General features: G+C 33.4%; 1 protein-coding gene across 2 annotated transcripts in view; it reads right to left on the reverse strand.

The window, feature by feature from the left end:
• Positions 1-3,105: 3,105 nt before the first annotated feature.
• The window catches only part of LOC140439557 (zinc transporter ZIP3-like), a 50,178-nt gene continuing 30,063 nt past the window's right edge, over positions 3,106-23,220 (reverse strand). For both annotated transcript variants that reach the window (XM_072529539.1, XM_072529540.1), the window contains exons 4-5: positions 6,033-6,211; positions 3,106-3,304 (exon numbers count right to left, since the gene is read on the reverse strand). In XM_072529539.1, the coding sequence (XP_072385640.1) occupies positions 6,041-6,211 (171 nt within the window). In that variant the 3' untranslated portion in view covers positions 3,106-3,304; positions 6,033-6,040. The remainder of the gene's footprint in view (positions 3,305-6,032; positions 6,212-23,220) is intronic.

Below are 23,220 nucleotides of genomic sequence, written 5' to 3' on the forward strand. Positions count from 1 at the left end.
TGTTGGAGCATCTGGAGTAGCTATTCCTCCTGCTCTGGTATTCCCAAGAGTACACTTTAAAGATTTTATGATAAATGGGTCGCCTCCTGGAACTTTAGGACTAGCTTCAAAAACAGGTTGGATGAATACAGAGTGCTTTGTGCAAGTTGTTAGGCATTTTATTAAGCACACTGGTAGTACTAGAGAAAACCCTTCTTTATTGCTAATGGATAATCATCAAAGTCATTTATCGATTGAGGCAATCGATTTATGTAAAAATAATGGCGTTATAATCCTGACTATACCGCCACACTGCACGAACAGATTACAGCCGTTGGACGTAGGTTTATTTAAGCCATTTCAGACTTTCTACAATGCTGCAGTAGATGCATGGATGATGAACCATCCCGGTCAGACATTTACAATTTACAACGTAGCAGCCTGTGTGGGCACAGCATATCCACGAGCAATGACGCCAGTTAACATCGCAAGCGCTTTTCGAAAATCTGGAATATTTCCATTCGATCAGCATGTCTTCGCTGAAGAAGATTTTTTGTCAAGTTTTGTGACAGATAGGCCGCTTGTTGCAGTTGAAGCTGCTGCTGAAAAGATAAGTGAATCTCCAGATGTAGAAAATCCAGGTCCAAGTCATACTGCTACTACTACTAAAACCTTTGTTAGTCCAACAGTTTTTAAGGGTTATCCTAAAGCTCCGACAAGAAAATCTGTAGAGGGCAACAAAAGACGCAAAGGAAGGACGATGATAGCTACGGATACCCCGGAAAAAATGGAGCTGATTAAATCTAAAGAAAAAACACCAAAACAGAAAAAAGTAGCACGGCGCGTATTAGATAGTGATTCTGACGAGCAAGACGAAAATGAGATGGAACTACAAGATTTCAGCGGAGGGGAGGATTTTATTGGTGAAGATCCAGAACCAATTATTTTCGAAGATCTTGATCGCTGTCCAAATGATGGGAATTATGTGCTCGTTGAATTCAACTCTAAGCAAAAGACATATTATGTAGGCAAAGTCTTGTCTCAAATAAAAGAAAATGATTTTAAAATATCGTTTTTGCGAAAAAGCGCTAAATGTGAAAATAGGTTCTTCTTTCCAGTTGTCCCAGATGTCTCACATGTATTAAAAAGAGACATTAAAATGATTTTGCCGCCCCCTTTAATGCAAGGGTTAACCAAGCGCCAAAGTTCGCTTTTAAAATTTGAATTAAACTTTGATAGTCTTAACGTCAAATAATGTTAATTGTTACGTCTCAGTGTTCCCACATTGAAAGGAACAGTGAGACATTTACTAATTTTTAATTTTTATATTTTTGAGGTTTTAACATTAATTTTTATGAGAAAACGACATGATTTTTCAGTTCTTATTTATATACCAAATATCATTGTATAATATAAGTTTAAAGTAGCATTTAATAAAAAAGTTATTGGCATTGAAATTTTTTCGTCTCAGTGTTCCTACCACTCCCCTACTCAGTTATCTGCCTGATATAATTGTTTCTTAAAGAAATTATTCTAGTACTTTCCATTAGTGCCTGGCACTTGTCTATAGTTTTGTAATTAAAATTATTGGCCAGGATTTTGACCAGGATGAACGGCTTGTGGAATGCAATTTTAGATTCCCTTGCCGAGTAATTTATCCAGCTGTTTGTTTCGCAAATTTTAGGAAACACAGTGGTTAAGATTTGAATTTGGTTTCGCTAAGTAGAAATCGTTTGATTTCTCTTTTTGTTAAAATTATTGGCTTTAACAAATAATCGAAGTGTTGTTGCTGCACATGAGAGAATGTCCTTTCGAACCAATTCACTTCGAAGGCTTTCAATAGTTGGAAAAATATTAGCGGCATACATTTTGTATTTTGATCTGGTTATAGTTTCAATTAAGTGCGGTTCTATTTGTCTGAATTTGCCACAATACTTTCTCCTCTGCCTAGAGAAGATGTTCCTCCTATAATCTTGTAGCAGGTTGCTTTGGACACTCTGGTTAAAAAACATGTTTTTGCAATTGCCTCTGATTTAGACAACTCAGAACACAGTCCTTCATAAACATGTTTCAGCATACGTTTGGCATTATCAGAGAGGTATTGGACATGCCGCTTACGTTTACTACACAGCTTTGTAAATCTTCCAATTGATTAGAGGAATGAACTGGCTCTTCAGCTGCAGAATTATTATCACACTGCAGACGCCACCTTTTAAAAGTATCTTCGTAAAATGGTAAAAGAAGTTTAGAAAGAACACTGATGAAGTCACAACAAAACTCACTTGCAGTTCTCTATTTGAATTTAACTGAACGCTGTTATGGTTACCTATACTAAAAATATTCTTGTTTCGCAAAATCTGATTTTACTGGTTTCTTAAAAATAAAATATTATACCTACCTACCCAATTGTAAATCACTGGGCGGTTGAAACGTGATTTTTTCTGATAAACTACTTTATGGTTTCGGTCGCTCAGGCAAATATTGTTATATCTTACCCGAAGGATGCATAAGTCTGCCGATACATGCCGATGAAAACTTCAACTGGGCGACTGCCCATATTTTCAAACATAATACCAGGCACATCTAAATGTAAATATCGATGAGAATATTAAAACTTTGTATTATTATACATTCCAGTCACTGATAAGTTTGCAGTTAATAACTACTCCTGGTAAGTACTTTTATTTTAATTTTTATTGCCTGCTTTTGGTGGTAAAGATATTACCACTATAATTAAGCGAAACCGCCTGCAGTGGGCAGGACATGTAGCCCGGGCCCCTGAGTCAAACATGATAAAAAAGATTCTAACAGCGCAACCCGTAGGAATGAGAAGACGGGGTAGACCAAAGCTAAGGTGGATGGACGGGGTAACACAAGATGCTGAGAAGATCGGAGTCGGCAACTGGAAAATGCAAGCGAGGGACAGAATAGAATGGCGTAGAAAGCTTGAGAAGGTCGAGGCCCTCTAAGGGCTGTAGCACCAAGATGATGATGATGATTGCCTGCTTTTATTACAGATATTTTACCTTGGGGCACTGCAGTCTACCTCCTTCACCCAATGATTATCGATTAAACTGGATGTGATACCTACATAAAAATTATGTTACCTTTTAAATTATGCAATAAACACAAAAGTTTGACAAGTACAACTTAAAAGTCCCATTTATTAAATAAATATGCCGCAGTTATAAAATTCTTATAATCTAATAGCAAGATTGTCTACGTGTACAGTCTTATAAAAAATAGTCTGTTACGTAACAGTTTTTTTAAACATATTCATGTCTTCGAGTCTTCTAAGATCTGCGTATTCCAAAATACGTCTAATCTGAAAATAAATACAAATTTATAACTTGACTCTTATCTAGTTTCAAAATTGTAATTGAAGAGGTTAATGAAAATAGGCACTATCTGACATTTGTTATATGAGATTAAAACACTTAGGGCCAGTTGTTGAATCAATAGTTAACTCATGGATTAAGTAAACAATGATTAAATTTAATTCAAAGATTATTTCTCAAGAAGTTGTTCAATGCATGTTAACTCTCAGATTTGTTAAACCCGAGTACTGAAGCGGTGACAATGTTGCCAGTTATTAATTACCGGCTTGGAACAAATTTTTTCATGAAAGTTATAAAAATAATTTTTTTCTGTGGTATAAACGTTGGTGTTCATATATAAAAGTTAATGACTTTTGGCGTAGTGTTTACATTTTTCATGTTCGTGTTCATGTTGCATTAGTGATTATTGTCTCTGGCAGCACAGCATGATTTCTAAAAATTGTGTAATATATATATATATATATATATATATATATATATATATATATATATATATATATATATATATATATGTATATATGTATATATATATATATATATATATATATATATATATATATATATATATATATATATATATATATATATATATATATATATATATACAGTGATGAGTGTCTTACCACCCGGCAAAATAGCGGAAAGGATAGAAGACATATTAAGTTGTGAGATAGTACGAGATAAAGCTAATTTTTAGACGTGGCTATTTTACTTCAGTCATAATTATACGGATGACCTGGAAAATATTTTATTTTAATAATTTTTTATGTTAGAATAAATGATTGAATAAATTAAGATATATTATAGTAAAAAAAATTAATTAGTAGCGATTTTAAATTATAAATCTTTAAGTTTATTTAATAATAAAAATAACTCAACTGAAATATTTGACTAAACTAAAGGTAAGTATGTTCTGTCAGAAAACAATAATTATTGTATGTAGAATTGGTGTAATAGTAAGAGACGTGGTCTATTGACAAGAAGATTGGGGTTCAATTCACATCAAGGATAAAATTTTTGTTTTACTCAATCAAAAAATATGATACATATTAGGTAACAAGTTTTCGAAAAACTCATTATTTACAATTTATTCTTATTCCAATGTTATAAAATAGAAATACAAAATAATTCAAATTCAATTCCAGTTTTACAGTCTTCAGTTGTGAATGCAAAATAATCCGGTGAATCTCAGTGTTAATATCAATTCCTCTGTACAGGTATATTTACAGTTCTCTGTCCTCTGTACAGTTTATTTTTGTAGAATTTTTACTTATTTAAACATTCTTTAAACGTTCTTTTAATTTTGAAGAATTTTTACTTTATTTTCGAAGTACAATGATACTGTTTTTTCAAGATATTTATGTTTAATTTAAACACTTCTAATACTAGTAACGAGTGACATAAATGTTTAGTGATTCAAAGCAAAACGATCTCTGCATAATTTCAAATTATAAAAAAAAAGAAAACCACAATGTGGGTTTTGAACTCTGTGACGTCTGTGTCGCAGTGCCGAATTCTTACCACTAAGCCACGAAGGATTTATAATTATTCTGTGACAAGAGTGTATAAAACTCCTCAAATCATAGTAGAAATTATTCTTGGTTATTAATTTAAAACTTTAGATTAAATAATCACTATTAATTAAATTATTTTATTCACATTTTTGCGTTATTGTGGTCAATCAGTTTTTACTTTATGCCAAATTAAAAATGGAAATACGTCACACAAACGACGTTACACATAATAATTATGACCGAGGTGATTTAGCTCGAAGCTAACGCCTAAAGGTGTGAGACTATCGATGGTGGTAATGTAATGTAATGTAAATTATAGGTTTCTACCGATTATTTCCCACCTCTACGAGTTTTATCTCTTTTTATTTCACAAGGTAACTGTGTTTTCTATCTCTTACGTTAAAAAGCCGGGTGGTAAGACACTCATCACTGTATATATATATATATATATATATATATATATATATACATATTTTAATTAACTATTATAAAAAGCTTACCTATTTGTGGGATGAGCTATTCTGTCTCTTATGCACTTAACCAGCATAAAAACTGTTTCCTTTGTTATCGGAATCTATTCAAAAACTCATTATCTGACCATTTATGAAAATGGTTTTCTCTTACTCGAAAAACAGGATTTTTTAACAGAGGAAAAATTATTATATTAACAATAGCTAAGAAATCTTCATCCTCTGTAATATCTCCATCATCAAAATCAAACACACCATTATTAGCAATAGCCATAATTATTATATTATAATAGATTATTGCTGTAAATCTTATCTAAGACTGCAAATTTGAAGCAATAAAACACAATATCTAGTTATATAACTATGGTTGTTTTAATCTGGAATTGTCTAGACAATATTTAATTTAAAATTAAAAACCAGAAAGTAAGGTTACAAATCTCTAGTTAACACCGTTAATTATTCGTTTTTGGGCGATTAAGTTAATCTCTGGTTAACAGATGGTTAAGTGTTAAACTTGCATTGAACAACGTATATTAAGTTTAACTGAAGATTATTTTTAATCTGAAGATAATCTTCAATTGAACAGTTAGTAACAGAAATCGAGCAAATTTCTAAGGTTATAATTTAGTTCTAGAAAAAATTATTAATTTAACTTTGAAACTGTCTCAATACTGACAAATGTTAGTTGATCTTTCACTCGCCTCTCCAATTTGTTTTTTTTTTTTTCATACCAAAGTAGTCAGTCATCAAAGTAGTAGATTAAAACAGTCATAAACGTAAAGCCAACAACTACTGAGACAAGTTGAAGTATTCCAGCAAGTTCTTTTTCATGCTGTTGATGCCATTTTGTTCTTTCTTTTGGAAGGATTTCGCTTAATGTCACATATAACAAGGTTCCTCCTGCAAGGGCCTAAAATGGAAATTATAATTAGGTATAAAATATAAATAATTGTAAACAAGTGTTATTAGTGTTTTATCTTTGTAACATACATGGTACATCTACTTGAAACAAGCGAAAAGGGGATTATAGCAAGGGAACACGCAAATTATAGTTATTCTTCATATTTCTCTGTTACTTAGTAGTATAAAGTTCTGTATATTCTCACTCCAGGCATTGCAATGCTGTTGTTTTTTTTTTATTAAAAAGAAACATTGCCGCATCCACCAACAGGTTATTAGCGGCGTTACTCAGTAAACAAAACTTTAAACCCGATACCCATTGATTGACCTTAGGTCAATCAATATTAATTTTACTAGTTTAATAAGTTTTTTACGTGACAGTTTTCTCCTAATAAATCTGGTACAGAATTTGGTATATTATTTATTGAACGTTCTCTATGGTATTTTGGACACCAATTAACAAATGGACGACGGTAAGAGGCGTAGCACATAGGTCACACAGGGGGCGTTCACTGGCCGAAAGTAAATAAGAGTATGTGATCTTAGTGTGTCCTAAACGTAGGCGCGTCAGAACCGTTTGAATAAACCGTGTACTAGCACTAGTTTTCCACTGTCGTGTATCTGGTTTTAGCGATCTTAATTTAGATTGCTATAGAAACCATTCGCGCTGCCACTGACCAATCGCTTTTTGTTTAAAAAACGTTTTGAGATCTTTACATACACTCTCACGCACTAATTCATATTCCGCACTTGTTGCTGCATCCATATAAATTTAGGAGTTATGTGGTTCTCTTGGGCGATTTGTAGTTCAGTTTTTATTAGTTGCTCCAAGGGCTGTTTAGGATACAGAGGCTGTATTGCAAGAAAGAGCTGAGCGAGTCGGTGACAAACAGGTTTTGAAATCCTTGAGAGATGTGCATGTTTTAGGGCACGGGACAAAGCAAACAGTTCAGCGGTGAAAACACTTGAGCTAGGCGGTAGTTTAAATTTGAAAGTAGATGTTGCAGTAACAAATGCACAACCAATGCCATCATTAGATTTAGAGGCATCGGTAAAGACGTTTGTGCAGTTAAGGTAGTCTCGTTCAAGAATCTCGTTTAGTTTGTTTTTTATTAGTATGTTGTTATTGCATTTTTTGGAGAACTCTATTAGAGAGGTGTTGCAATTTGGGATGCTTATTAACCATGGAGTCGGATGTTGGATGTTACAGTGAAATACATCTGGGATTGTTGTGTCAAAATTATTCAGAATTGATCTTACTCGTGTGTAACAAGATTTTCCAGTACGAGGTTTATTAAAGAGAAAGTCAAGATTATTTTTAGAAAAAGTATTTTCGAAGAGTGGATGATCCTTATTAGCAGCTACAGAAGAAGCGTGTGAAAGTGTTAAAAGTGCCCGCCTATACTGCAATGATGGTTCTCCAGTTTCGGGATATAAGCTTTCTATGGGTGAAGTGTGAAAAGCTCCGAAAACAGTCCGAAGTGCGGCATTGTGGATTGTATCTAACGGTTTTAGGGTACTCTTGGTTGCGGAGGCATAAACAATTGAACCGTAATCGAATTTGGATCTAATTAGTGTTTTATACAGAAGGGGTAGTGTAGAGAAGTCGAAACCCCAGAAACGATTTAATACGGTTTTAAGCAAATTGAGTCTTTTGTTGCATGTTAGTGTCAAGTGTTGTATGTGATTTTTCCAGGAAAGTTTTTGATCCAGCCACATACCAAGGAATTTTACGGAGTTTTGGAAGGGAATGATGCTGTTGTGAAGATAAAGAACTGGTGTAATGGATGATTTTTTCGTAAACACCATACCAGTTGTCTTTGTAACGGATAATTCGAAGCCTGTACTAGCTGTCCATTCATCTAGTTGGGTTAAAAATGTCTGTACTATTCTGCACATAGATTCTTTTTATGCTCATTTAATGTACACCACTAAATCGTCGGCATAGAGGCGACCTTTGAGAGGTTTATATAATTTGTTTAATATGTTGTTCATGAAAATTAGGAAACGGGGCAGGACTAGGTACTGAGCCTTGTGTGGTACCGTTTTCTGCAGTATAAAAATCGGAATAAACGTTATTAACTCTTACTTGGAAAGAAAAGTCTTTTAAGAAATTTTCGATACAGGCTAAGCCTCTAATATTGAATGCGTGCAATTTTGAATGTTGAATCTCCAACACGTATTGAAGGCTTTCTTTAGATCGAAGAAAATAGCTATGAACATTTGATTCATTGCTAACGCTTCTTGGACATCACTTTGTAAGTCTTCGATATTGTCAATTGCTGATCGGTTACGTCTGAAGCCGTTTTGCTGTGGTAAGAAGTAATGAGATTTTTCCAGTGTCCACATAAGCCGGGAATTGACTATTTTCTCCATTAATTTAGCCATGGCACATGTTAGAGAGATGGGTCTGTATGATTCTGGATCAAGTCGAGGCTTTCTGGATTTTAAAAACGGCAAAATTATGGTTTTTGCCCATATAGACGGATATTGCTTTAGGATAATGCTTTAGGAATACAACAGGAATATTGTCGGGTCCTGGACTTGAGTTTTTCATATCCTGTAGGGAGTTATTTAGTTGAGTAAAATAGTAAGAGGTTGAGATAGGCTGTTTTCGTCGGATTCTTCTAGAGACAAGATGGTGCGTTCTTCTTTAGCTTGTAGTCCCTAAAATTAATGCCGTAGTTTTCGCTGGATGAATGTTGTTCAAAGGTGGAAGCAAGAGATTTAGCAATGTCTTGTGAAGAAGAAACTGTGGTATTGTTTATTTTAAGAGTGTTAATTGATGAAGAATACTTTAAACCGGAAATTTTCTTTACCCTTTTCCAAACTTCGCTCATTGGAGAAGAACTGTTTATTTCAGAGACGTATTTTGACCATAAGACTTTTTTTGAATTTTTTATGTTTAAGTAATTGGGCTCTAGCTTTAACCGTTTGAATTATATTTTACTTTCTTGGGGTTTGTGCCGTTTAAACCTATTTAAACCTTTTTTGTTTTGCCGTTTTGCTTCTTCGCAATTATTATTTCACCATGGTACTGGATGATGATTGTGAATTTTTTTTGTTTTTTGAATCTAGAGTTCTGCACTTTTTAGTATTAAGTCATTAAAATTGGTGATTGTTCTATCGATATCACAGTAATTTATAGCTTTCTACGGAATTATCAATATATGTTGAAAAGCTCACACAATCAGGCTTTTCGGTTTTCCATTTTAAGACAAAGGTGTCTTTTGGTTCCGGTAGGGTGTTAGTATTGCAGATTTTTATGGGGTAATGGTCGCTGCCGTAGGTGAACGACAACACTTCCCAGGATAAGCAAGGAGTTAAAATTGGATCACAGAGACTTAGGCCAATTGCTGAGGATTCTCCTGATGCTGAGTTGATCCTCGTGGGGGTTCTATCATTAAGAAAATTTAAATTAACGTTATGTATTAGGTTTTCTATTATTCTTTCCATTGTATTTATGTTAGAAGATTCCCATATTATATTGTGTCCATTAAAGTCACCGACGACTATACGTGGTGTGGGAATTTGGTGTATAAGGTGCAGTATATCTGCATAATTTACCTGTGAGTTGGGAGGAATATAGATAATACATAGATAAAATGACATTAAGAAATCAATTTTGATGACTATAGCTTCTAAATTGCTTACTACGGGAAATAAATTTGCAGCAAAAGATTTTTTTACTAATGTCATAACACTATCACTAGCACGGTTAACAAGCATCCTGTCTTTACGGAAGCATATGTATTGTTTAGGACTGTATTTCTGTTGGGATTTTAAATTGGTCTCTTGTACACAGATTATGTCTGAACATTTGTCGGCAATGATAATCTGTAGCATAGCCAAGCGATGAAAGAATCCATCGATATTCCATTGTATTATCGAGTTCAATGTAAGAAATAAAAAATTTAAATAAAAAAAAATTAAAACTAAACGATTGCTGCTAATAAGTGCTGGTTTGTGATGCATCACTTTCTAATTCAGAGCCCACCTATCCAAGATAAGCAAATATTGTTTTGTTTAAGTTAGTTAGTCTTGCTTTTATTGACCTTTCTTTTAAATAGGGACGAATTTGTTTTAACATGTGAGAGAGACCTTGCAAATCAGAAGTGAAATCCTTGATCGAGATTATGGGATTAGATAAGCCGGCAGTGTTCTCTAGTAGGAGGGCTAATTGTTCACTGTTCAGTAGAAATGGTGGTTCGTGATTATTGATGAAGGTTTTAAGGTTTTGGCTGGTTCTATCATGGATGAAAAGGATAAATCCGCGTTAGATATAGAGCGTTTTGAATGCGTTTCTTTATTTCCTGTTTCTTCTGTATTTACATTGGGTAATTCTGACTCGGATATTGTAAAAGGGTGCTTTGGTGTGATAATGGAGGTAGATCTTGGTTAGACAATGACATTGAAGGTTGGCTAGTTTCACTGGCAAAGGAAAAGGATTGCGTAGGAAGCGTTTATCTTACAGTTTGTGCAGTCAAATCAGCTATAGTTGTAATATTAGAAGTTGTAGAACTTAGTGGAGTTTGTTTGTATTTCAGATATATTTGTAGGTTCGGTGCAGGCTGCTGCCACGTGTCCTGGTTTCTTACATTTAAAGCAGACGTTCCCATCTTGTGAAAAGAATACTGTGTTAACTGTGTAGTTTGTGTTTTAGAATGATATTGTTATGGCGCTTGGGATGGTTAAATTATGAGGGCTAACATATACTTGCCGTCTAAAGCTTAGGATATGGCTATAATCGGGGAGATTTGCACCGATTTTTAGAAATGTTTTGGGAGATACAAGATTACAAGAAAGTAATTCTTTATCAAAAATATTATGTGGAATGGTCGGGCATACGTTTGACATAACAATTCTGTCAGCAGATGTTATAAGCGGTCTAGCTCTTAAAACTTCTCCTCGGATAGTGATTTGACCATGGTTATCTAAAAACTCATCTAGGATATTTTTGTCGGCAAGGTACATGCAAATTTGGTTGTTGGAAAGGCGGCAGGAGAAAATGATATTTTTTGGTTAAATTAAATTACCAAGAGGAATTAGGTAGTCTTGAAGCGGAGTATTTTCAATTGCACTAAACACTAGTGCTTGTTCTTTGGAAGGAAATTTAAATTGATTGGTCACTGCTGAGTAGCTTTTTGGAACATTTCTTTTATGTTGAGATGGTTCGAAATCAAGTTGTTGTGCATTACTTATATCCATGCTTGCTTCGGTAAGAGTATTTTAAAATATCAGGTGTTATACGCAAGAGTGATTGCGGCCCTGTCCCCTGATGGGAACCCGAACCAGTTCTTATCAATTTAAACCTCGATTAAAAATTTCTTGTTTAACGATATATTATTGGTATATACAATAAAATGTTTGTTATTTGGAATAATTAAGTTGGTCACTTACTGCCTTTTTTTATTGATATGCACAACTTTCACAAAATAAATCAGACTATTTCCTTGCACTTTTTGTATAAATTACGATCGTTAACTAAAACACAGGTTAACTTGTACTCAGTCAGGACCGGTCTCCCAATGCTGTTGTTGATTCCATAATTTTGAGAGTATCTGGGCTAGGTTCATGTATTTTCGTCCACATCATCGTGTTTCCAAAGTTTTACAATTAATTCTGATTAACGAACCAGTAATATCTACGAATCAATAAGATTCAACAAAATACTATTTGTTTATCAAGTTGTTACTTAGTAATTCAAAATAAACATCCGAGCGATAATACTGTTGGAAAGTATTGTTTCACCAGCATTCATTCACTGACATATCTCTATTCGCTGAACTCAGTCCCAACTGTCTAGTAAATTCAATAATTAATTTTATGCCCTATTCGTCAAACTTTGTTTTATAGTCATTCATAAATTAGTTTTTTCAAATGGAAAGTTTTAACCAAAATTAACGAATATACACTTCCATTAGTAACGTATATTCATAGGACTTGGCCGCAACATCGCAACAAGCAGTGTACGAGAAAAACATTGTTAGGATTTAGGTGCCATTTTTTGGGTCTACGGTTTTTGTTATAGATTAGTTGGCGCTTACTATTTTACCCCAAAACCTAAAGTGTAACTGCCTGCTTTATGTAGGATTCTGGGACGCAACAGTTCGCACCCTTCCTATATGGACAATGAAGTTAACGAGCGCATAGAACTCATCATCAGTGGCATTACACCTCGTTATGAGCCAAAGCCTTCTTCAGAACAATCTTCCATTCGCCCCTGTCTCTGGTAACTCTTCCCCATGCTTTAACTCCGACGGATTTTAGATCATCCTCTATGTTATCTTGATACCTAAGTTTTGGTCTTCCTCTGACTCGTCTTCCCACTGGTCCTCTTCAGTCAAAATTTTTTCTGATCGTTGCATCTTCATCTCGTCTAATTACATGTCCTATCCATCGAAGGCGTGCTAATTTAATACATTTTACAACGTCAGGTTCCCCAAAACTTCTGTATAACTCAAAGTTGTAGCGCTTACGCCACAAACCCTGTTCTTGGACTCCTCCATATATTTTCCTTAGAATTTTTCTCTCGAAACGTTTAAGCAATTTTTGGTCGTGCTGTGTAAGTGACCACGTTTCTGACCGGTATGTTAACACTGGCTTTATTATTGTTTTATATATGGTAACTTTAATTTTTCTGGGTAGTTTTGGGGCCATCTGTTTCCTCAAGCCATAATAGCACTTATTGGCAAGCACTATTCTTCTTTTAATTTCTTCGCTGACATTGTTGCCTACGGTCAGCAGCGAGCCCAGGTAGACGAAGGTGGCCACACCTTTCAGTTCCAGATCATCAATTAATAGTCTAGGTATCTGATTGCCTGATATAGTACAATACATTTACTTGGTTTTCTGTGGGTTTATTTTTAATCCCATTCTCAGTGCAGACGCCCTTAGTGATCGAAATGCTTCGATCAGAGATTCTGTGGACTGGATTATGTCTATGTCATCTGCATATCCGACCACTTGTACAGATTGATTAAATATGGTGCCATTCGCATTAATATGGCACTCTCGAATTACTTTTTCTAGTGCAAGAATATGGCACTCTCGAAATACTTTTTCTAGTGCAAGGTTAAATATGAGACATGACAGTCCATCTCCCTGTCTCAGTCCATTTTTACAATGAAAGGGTCTTGAAAAGTCGTTTTGGATTCTGACTACACGCTCTACGCCTGTGAGTGTAAGTTCGGTTAGTTGAACAAGATGAAGCAGCATTTGAAATTTCACCATAGCCTGTAGAAGTTTTTGTCTGTTGACTGAGTCGTATGCATAAATACTAAAGTATATTCAATACTTTATATTAGCCTAAGTATATTGGACTAAGGGATAATTTTGCAAGAGATAACTAACGAATCTGCGTTTTTTTGCTTTGATAACGGATATTGCAATTTAGATTAAGTTAATTATATATAAAGACACATTTACAGAATTCAATACAAAAATGTCGTTTATTTAGGTTAATATCCCTATTTTTCACATTAAATTGAAATGTTTCTTAGCTCTCCTGTAAAATTTCAATTTTGCAGATTCGTTACTTTACCATACGAGGGATGAATTGTAATTTGCAAAAACACCCTATTCAATTGATCATTGCACCAATACCAATGGACCCATGAAACGGCGAAATCGGGAGCAAGTTAAAAAACTTTTTGAGGAGAACGGTAGCGTAGCTGCATCATCTTTGGGTAAGGGTTCAAAAATTTTTTCAGCGTAAATAGATACATGCTAACAGAGGCGAACCAAGGCTCAGTGATTCTCACAAATGTAAATTCTTCCAGGGACCATTATTTACACCCTTTTCACATTCCTCTCGACAAAATCAAAATTATAATTCTTTCCGTCCACATAATGATGCGAATTCACAACAATTAGTTCTGATTAAAAAAAATTCTATTTGTAAATACTAATTTATAAACGACAAAACACAAAGAAGAGATAAAAACAAGCTACAGACAGGTAGAAAAGAAGAGCAATTTGTTTTGCTTATTTTTTTAATATAAAATACGCACGTATCGGCTACATTCCGAATGAGTGACAAAATTAATTAGTTAAGTATTTGCAATGAGAGGCCAATTAAACGCGCTTATATTTGAAACTTGTTGAATTTCGACGAGTAAAATATCGGTGTTGTGTACTATACCAGAAAATAAATGTTCTTTCTTTTCATTCATGACTAATTATCAAATATGATTCATTGGACACGTGTTTAATTAAAGAGAAATAATGAAAGTTGTGGCGTTGAACAAAATTAATCGGTTAAAAATGAAACCTTACAAGAAAACACGATTAGTTTAGATAAGATTAAATAAATTAGAAAACATTTTTTATAAAGGTTAATACAGAAGCAAGATTTTTGGATATTTATAATTCAGTTATATTTTTGATGTAATATTACAGAGTACTATAAAAAATAGTTATAGTATATTTTAAGTTAGGGTTTGAATTGAATGATACGGTAAAATAATATTCTGTGACAATTACGGAAGTTTTCAAAGATGTTAAGCTGTGAAGTTAATGACTTTTATGAAACTTGTATACAGTATCACAGTTTAACCACAAATTTCCACAGTTTCTTTTTTATACTATGACAGTATCTTGAAAGATGAAGTATATACGCAGGGCCGAGCCTAGAGGTTTTGCCACCCGGGTGCAAGAACCAAATTTGCCGCCTCATAAGCAGTTTTGGAAAACGTGTATAAAAAACATTGCAAATTAGGGAAAATTATGAAAAACACAATTTTGAACATTTAAATCATAAAAATATATTATTAAGTAGTTAACGAATAGATACATACCTATAATAGCCCAATCTGGTTATGCAAAAATCATCGATTTCAAGGCAAAATTTTTTGCAGATATCTGAAGTTTTTAAGACATAGGGGGGGGGGTTGCTAGATGACGAATAGATGAAAAGGTACTCGTATTTTTACCTTGCGTTTTTTTTTAAACAATAATTTATGGTAACAATTAGATTTTTTGTCTATTGTCATTCAAAATGTGTGCAAATTTTACTTCTTAATGTTTATAAACAATAGAGATACGATTTTTTTTAAAAATAGTCGTCAACTTCGTTTCTATTGGTCATAGAAGGTTTTTTTAATGTGAGTTTTTTTACCAGCTATCCAATTGTTTTACGTACAAGTCTGTAGCTTGAAAAATATAAAAGTTATTACAATTGTTTATAAGTAAAAAACATACCCCTTTTTCAAACGTTTATTTTGTAAATAATTTCGATGAAAACGCAATATGCATTTAACTTCTGAGATAGTTTAAGAATCCTATGAAATTTGCTAAATGTGTCTAGCATCATTCATAGGGCAAGTTCAATAGTTTAAATAATTAGCCTCAGGGATAAATAAATTAAATAACTTTTAAATGATTTGACCGATCGGGGGGAAATTTCGCACAAATTTAAAAGACGGTAATTCCTCGATGTTTAAATGTATTAATAACATTTTATTTTGTTAATAAAAAAATTAATAAAATTTATAAATTAGTGCAAAAAAACTGATTTTTGCAAATATCTCCGTAAATTATTTATCAATTTTAATTGAAAAAAACGGGAAAATAAAGATATTCTTGATATAAAAAAATGATATACATATTGTTTATTTAAAATATAAGGTAAAAAAATCAAATTGTGACCACAAATTGTTGTTTAAAAAAACGCAAGGTAAAAATATGAGTACCTTTTCATATATTCGTCATCTAGTAACCCCCACCTATGTCTTAAAAGCTTCAGATATCTGCGAAACATCTTTCGACCTTTTTTTTTTTAACCAGACTGGGCTATAATATAAATATGAGCTTATACAATATATTATGTACATAAATATAATTTGGTATAACCAAAATACAAAAATCTACATAGTTATTTTACGAAAAATAAAGTAAAATAAAGAAAAAATAAATACAACACTAGGTACGTATACACGTCTAAATACTAAAATCGACTTTTCTTGCCCTTTTAAGTGCAAATTCCGTAATTAGGTCAATCACTTCTAAATTAAAACAAATATCTTCCTCGATACTTATTATAGCTAAATTTGTAAGCCTGGGTTGGCTCATGGTAGATCTTGGGTAGTTTTTTTTATTAATTTAAGTTTTGAAAATGATCGCTCCCCATGAGCTACAGTGACTGGCATAGTTAAAAATATTCTAAGCGCAACAAATAAATTAGGAAACATTCCTTTTATCTCGTTAGCAACGAGATAAACTAACACTTCTTTGGCCGACATAATATTTTTATTAGTAATGTAAATAGACAATATATCAATCTCATTGTAAAGATCTATTGCATTTATAACTAAATTTTTTGTTTCCGGGTCAGTTAGTTTAGTTTCTAAATTAGTACAATATTTTATTATTTCCTCTTTAGAAAAGACACTTAAGTTATTTAAAAAACCAAAAGATTCAACATGCGTTTCTAAATCTTGAAATCTCTCATCTAATTTTGAGATGACTATAACAAGAATATAAAAATACAAATTTACTTTAAAATGTAATTCTGGAGATTAAATTGGCTCATCTTTATGTTCATATTCATAAAAAGTCTTTTGTCTTCTCGGTCGAACTGTATGAACTGCTGGAAATGAAATTTCTACATCCATTTCTTGAGCTATTTTTTTAGCTTCATTAGCAAATTTATAAACCCATTGTCGGATCTCATGTCTGTTAAAAATATTTTAATTCCATTTAACATTGGTACAGCTTCTGGTAAAATAACGTCAGATTTTTGCATGATCATTATAAAAGGCGAACAGTGCATCATAAACTTTTGCCAATTCATACCTAAGAGTCATTACGGCATCAATTCGACACTCCCACTGGGTATCAGAGAACGGTTATGGCGTTAATCTAGGCACTTCTTTTAAAAGAATATTCCATCGATATGTTGATGCCGAAAAAAAGACATATAGTTCCTGAATAATACTGAAAAAATTGGTAACTTTATTGGTAATTTAAAAAAATTTAATATGAAATCAGTTAAACCTTGACAAGTAGTGTTGCTAACTTCGCAGAATCATAAAAAAGTGATTTGTTCTTGATGACTAATGTCAGGTGTGCAATCAAGAATAATTAAAAAATACTTGCACATTTTTAAGGATTCAATTGTATATATATATATATATATATATATATATATATATATATATATATATATATATATATATATATATTTTTTTTTATCACGTATTAATTGATGGGAGGCATTCCAGTAGTATAATAGACGTAAGAACTAGACGGGGACCAGATAGTGATACAGACCATTTCCTAGTAAAGGCCAAGCTCAGAACTAGAATCTCAACACAAACAACAGACAAACAGATGAAGACCGAAAGATGGAATGTGTCTAAATAGGAAGAAGAAGAGCGAAAGAGACAATACCAACTAGAATTGAGAAACAGATTCCAGGTGTTGGAAACGAAAGAAAATGAAAGAGAAAATATAGACCAGAAATGGCACTCCATTAAAACGATCATTACAGAAACAGCAGAGAAGTGTATAGGTCGGAAGAGAAAAGCAAAAAGAAATAAATGGTTTGATGAAGAATGCGAGGATACCTTAAAAGAAGCAAACAAAAGAAGAATCGACTACCTAGCAAACCCGACGGATGAAAAGCGTGAACAATACAATAGAGAGAGAGCCTTAGCCAGAAGAACAGTAAGGAGAAAAAAGAGACAACATTTACAACAACAAATTGAAAAAGTAGAACGTGAACACAGAAGCAAGCAAAATAAAAAATTCTACAAAGAAGTAAGACAACATAAGAAAGGTGCATATATAAGAACACCGAACTTTGTGAGAGATAAAAATGAGCAAATGATTACAGCTGAAAATAAAATAATCGAAAGATGGGCTGAATACTTTGAAAGTCTTCTAAATGTCCAGGTAGACGCGGATGGAAATAAAGCAAATTGTGAGTACCAAACGGCCAAGATAGAAGTACCCCCGCCAAGCCTGGAAGAAATTATCACGGCGATAGAAACCCTAAAAAATGACAAATCCCCGGGACTAGACAATATTGATGCAGAACTGATTAAAAAAGGAGGACATGAACTTAGAACTAAAATACACCAATTAATGAAAGAAGCCTGGGAACAAGAAATAATGCCAAAAGAATGGAGTGGCTGTATTATCGTGCCAATACATAAAAAAGGCAGAAAGGATACATGTGGCAACTACAGGGGAATCTCACTAATCGGTACTACATATAAGATATTAGCTTCAGTTGTACTAAAACGATTACTGCCATATACAGAGGAAATTATTGGCGATTACCAATGCGGCTTTAGGCCTGGAAGATCAACAATCGACCAAATATTTACTATCAGACAAATGCTAGAAAAGTATTGGGAATATAATAAAGAAGTACACCAGATCTTCATAGATTTCAAACAAGCATATGATTCCATAGATCGCTTAAAACTGTGGAGTGCAATGATGGAGTTAGGCGTACCAAAGAAGCTGACCATGATTGCGCGAATGTGTGTCAACAATTCCTTTGCACAAATTAGAATAGGAGGCAAAACTTCAAAGGCTTTCGGCATAAGCACCGGACTCAGACAGGGAGACCCGCTGTCCCCATTACTATTTAACCTAGCATTGGAATATGCAATGCGAAAAATCTATACCAGATTCAAACCAGACATAACTGCCAGAGGAGCAAAGATTATTCTCGCATTTGCAGATGATGTAGATGCAGTAGCACAGACAACACTGGAAGTTAAGGATATAGTATCGAACTTTGAAGAAGCAACACTAAGCGTAGGCCTGAAAATAAACGAAGAAAAAACTAAATACATGGTCGTATCAAAAAAGGAACGACAGCGAATAAGACAAAACATTACCATAAACGATCATAATTTTGAGGTGGTCAAAGAATTCAAATACCTAGGAGCAACAATTACCAGTGAAAACACAGGAGAACGGGAGGTTGAAATACGAATACTGGCGGGGAATAAATCATTCTTTGCCATTCAACATCTAATGAGGTCAAAGCTTCTCTCAAGGCGTGCCAAAATCCAAATGTACAAAACCATAATACGACCAGCAGTGACATATGGAAGTGAAACATGGACATTGAGAAAGAAAGAAATCAATAAGCTATTAGTATGGGAACGCAAAATCCTGCGAATTATATATGGTCCTTGCAGGGACAGCGTGACAAATGAATGGAGGAGCAGATACAACAATGAAATAGAGACTCTCTTCGGGAAAGGAAACATCGTAAGATACATAAAAGCCAATAGATTAAGATGGGCAGGCCACGTGGTACGGAGTGATGACGACAGACTGATTAGCAATGTGTTTTGGGAAAGACCAGATGGTAGAAGATCGACAGGAAGGCCTAGAAAAAGGTGGAAAGACGCAGTCAGGGAAGACCTGGAGAAGATGGAAGTAAGGCCATGCGAAATAATAGCACAGGATCGGAATCAATGGAAGGCAATAGTAAACGCGGCAAAAACTCACGAAGAGTTGTAAAAGCCAATGATGATGATGATGAATTGTATATTTTTTAACTTTTTCTCCTACTAAGGTGATTATTTCATTTTGGATTTTATCGCCCAAATAATATGCAATTTTTTGCCATCTTTTTTAATCCTGCCGATATGGTCAGCCATTACACTATCAAATTTTGCAATTGTCTCAATTAATTTCATAAAATTGCCATTACCTTTTTAGAATAGTTTTTGACTGTTGCCCCTAAAAGCTAATTTTGTCCAGCCAAAAATTGAATCACAAAAATAATTCTTTCTAAAACAGATTTTCTTTTTTTATATTTGAAATAAATTCTGATTCATATAATCGACAGTTAAACCTTTTTCAATTGATTTGTTTAATTCAACCCATCTCTTAACACTTTCGAAATGCCCTTTACTAGTTTCGTGTCTTTCTAGCCCGAGACAAGTGTTGCCAGTGCCTAAGACCATTATTATCGCTAAAACTATTAGAAGAAACTTCAAATGATTTGCAGGAAAAGCAGTATACCGAATCTTTAGATTTTGAGTAAATAAGTCAGTTTCTAGGTACTTTTTCATTATTCGTTAACTTTTTTACGAACTAAGTAGAGCTAAAAGATCTGTTTGAATTATTTACAGGATAAATAATATTTTTCAATTGTACTGGACCTATGTCTAAAATTATTAGTCTAACAGTATCTGTCAATACTTCTTGCCATATATGCTGGATTTTTAAATTGCTCTCCACTCACATCAATATCTGCAGTTTCGGTTTGCGTATTATTTGATGAGGGAGTATTCGTTGAAATGTGAAAATTGGAAGAGAAGTGTTAGAAGAAGTGGAGATAAGAAGAGGGGTCAGGCAAGGTTGCATACTGTCGCCGTTATTGTTTAATGCTTATTCTGAAGAAATCATACAAGAAGCTTTGGTAAACGAGACAGTCGGCATAAAAGTGAAAGGAAGTTTAATTAACAATATTAGATATGCCGACGATACAGTCATAATAGCCGACAACTTGGAACACTTAAAAAGAATAATGAACAAAATATTAAGATATAGCAAGAACAACAATACAAACGAAATATTAACGGTAGGCGGCCAGCAGATTGAGAGAGTAAAAAGATATACTTACTTGGGAACGATAATCACGGAAAATAATTATTATACGACAGAAATAAGAGTCAGAACTGAAAAAGCACGTGCCAACTTCGTGAAAATGAAAAAGATTTTATGCAGCAAAGATCTGACATTGGCCCTCAGAATAAGGCTAATTAAATGTTATGTACACAATGTACTCTACTATGGAGCTGAATCATGGACATTAAACCGGAATACAATAAATCGACTTAACGCGTTTGAAATGTGGACATTTAGAAGATTGTTAAGGATTCCATGGGTAGATAGAGTCACGAATACAGAAGTGTTAAGGAGAATAGACAGAGAGAGGGAAATGGAAAATACAATAAAAGACACAATATCTTGAGACTCATAATTCAAGGAAAAGTAGAGGGTAGGAGAAGCGTAAGAAGAAGACGCGTTTCCTGGTTGAAGAACCTGAGAGAGTAGTCTGGTTGCAGCTCAAGGCAATTGTTCAGAGCAGCTGCCTCGAAGGTCAGAATAGCCATGATGATTGCCAACCTTCGTCGCGGAGATGGCACTTAAAGAAGAAGTATTCGTTGTATCCTGGTCCAGTGTTACGTTTTCAGCGGTCGATTTATTTTGGTCATGTTCTTCTGCATAATTTTCACTTAATTTAACCGGTTGAACATCTAGGCTAGTGTGGGAATGTCAACACGAAATCGACAGAATTTTTTTTATAAAACATTGTACATAATCATTGTTTCAATTAATTTTACAGGAAAAAGTAGAAGGAAAACGAAGACCAGGAAGACGAAGGATTTTCTGGCTAAAAAATATATGTACGTGGTTCAACACAACAACCACAAATCTTTTCAGAGTAGCAGTGTGCAAAGTACAGATTGCCATGATGGCCGCCAACATCCGAAACGAATAGACGCTACAAGAAGAAGAAGATTTAATCATCAATTATTACAATATTATTACATTATTACATTTTTCTCTTATCCTCCATTACTAGACATAATAATAGGCTGATTCATTTTGACTTCAATTTCTAATCCAGTATATGTTAATATACAGTTCAACTGGAAGTATATGCAAATGACATATAAAAAATTAATATTTTTCTTTTCATTGACCACTCTACTTGTCTTTCGCGTTTAATTTTCGTGGACCATATAAAAAGCAGCCAAAGTCACAATATAGAAGTCCAACTCCCAGCGCAAATTTGAGATTGTAAAAACATATTTGCTGTATTAGGTGTGTCGAAAGGATATTTCGTGCTTGTACAAAAAGTATTCTTGTCAAGTTGTATTATAGTTACGTAAATCTTTCTCTTAAGGCAACGTAAAAATGTCCTTAATTTATCTTACCGTTTCATCAATTGTTCAATGCGAAATATTTATTATTGAATTTTAATGTTAAAAGTCTGGGTTTTTAAAAATTTTGTGAAGTTCTTTACAATTATTCAGAGCCGTGTTGTAAAAAGCCAGGCGATTCAAACTAACCATTGTCATTCAGGTTATTTGAAATACGAGGATTAAAAGGAGAAAAAGGAGAAAATTTGTTAAACTAGTACTGAAATTTTTTTTCACTTAAATAAATGAGTTTTATTTAAATAAATGCATTCATGTATATAAAAACACATTTCTCAATCTTACTTGTAATCTACCCTTAATTTTAAGTATTTAAGAAATAAATGGTATTTTTGTTCTCAGAATTATATATAGATATGTCGAATTCCACAGAAAATATTCACTTTTTTTATGTCAAAAACAATGATATTGAAATTTGGGGTCACACTCTTGTGACGATTTTTTTTTTGTTCTTTAGTACCTACTTAAAACTAAAGATAAAAATATTGCCGCCATGAATGAGCGAAATAATAGTCATTTTGGAGTGTAAAAATCTCGTGATTTAAAATGACTGTAGAATATGTTCAAAAGCACTTACAAACCTTTTTAAAAAACAAAAATTAAGGACTTTTTTATACTTTTAAAATAATACTTTTATTTTCTCTTCATTCTCAATATACAAGGTGAGTTTTAAGTATGGCACACCTCTAATGATCTCGGAAACGGTTTGCACGAGTTTTTAGAATTACGCATGTAAGAAAGACTCTTGTGATTAAAACTGAAGGAAAAAATAGTGCCGCTACCCGGAACAAGGATAATCATGTGTTTTATACAAAATTTCAAAAAATGTATCACTGTAGAATCTGTTCAAAACCAACTACAAACCTTTTTAAAAAACAAAAATATCTTTTTTTCTACTTTTAAAATAATTGTTCCGTTTTTTTCATTCTCAATCTACAGGATGAGTTTTAAGTGCTAAATTGGAATTATCATTAATTATCCTTGATGATCTCGGAAATGACTTGCACGATTTTTTTAGATTTTGGTGTGTAAGGATCTTGTTGATGCGACCGATATTATGGTGGTATTTACACTGTTGTCATATCTTTCATTTTTC

This window comes from Diabrotica undecimpunctata, chromosome 4 (genome assembly GCF_040954645.1).
Source record: "Diabrotica undecimpunctata isolate CICGRU chromosome 4, icDiaUnde3, whole genome shotgun sequence".
In the NCBI taxonomy this organism is placed as follows: Eukaryota; Metazoa; Arthropoda; class Insecta; order Coleoptera; family Chrysomelidae; genus Diabrotica; species Diabrotica undecimpunctata.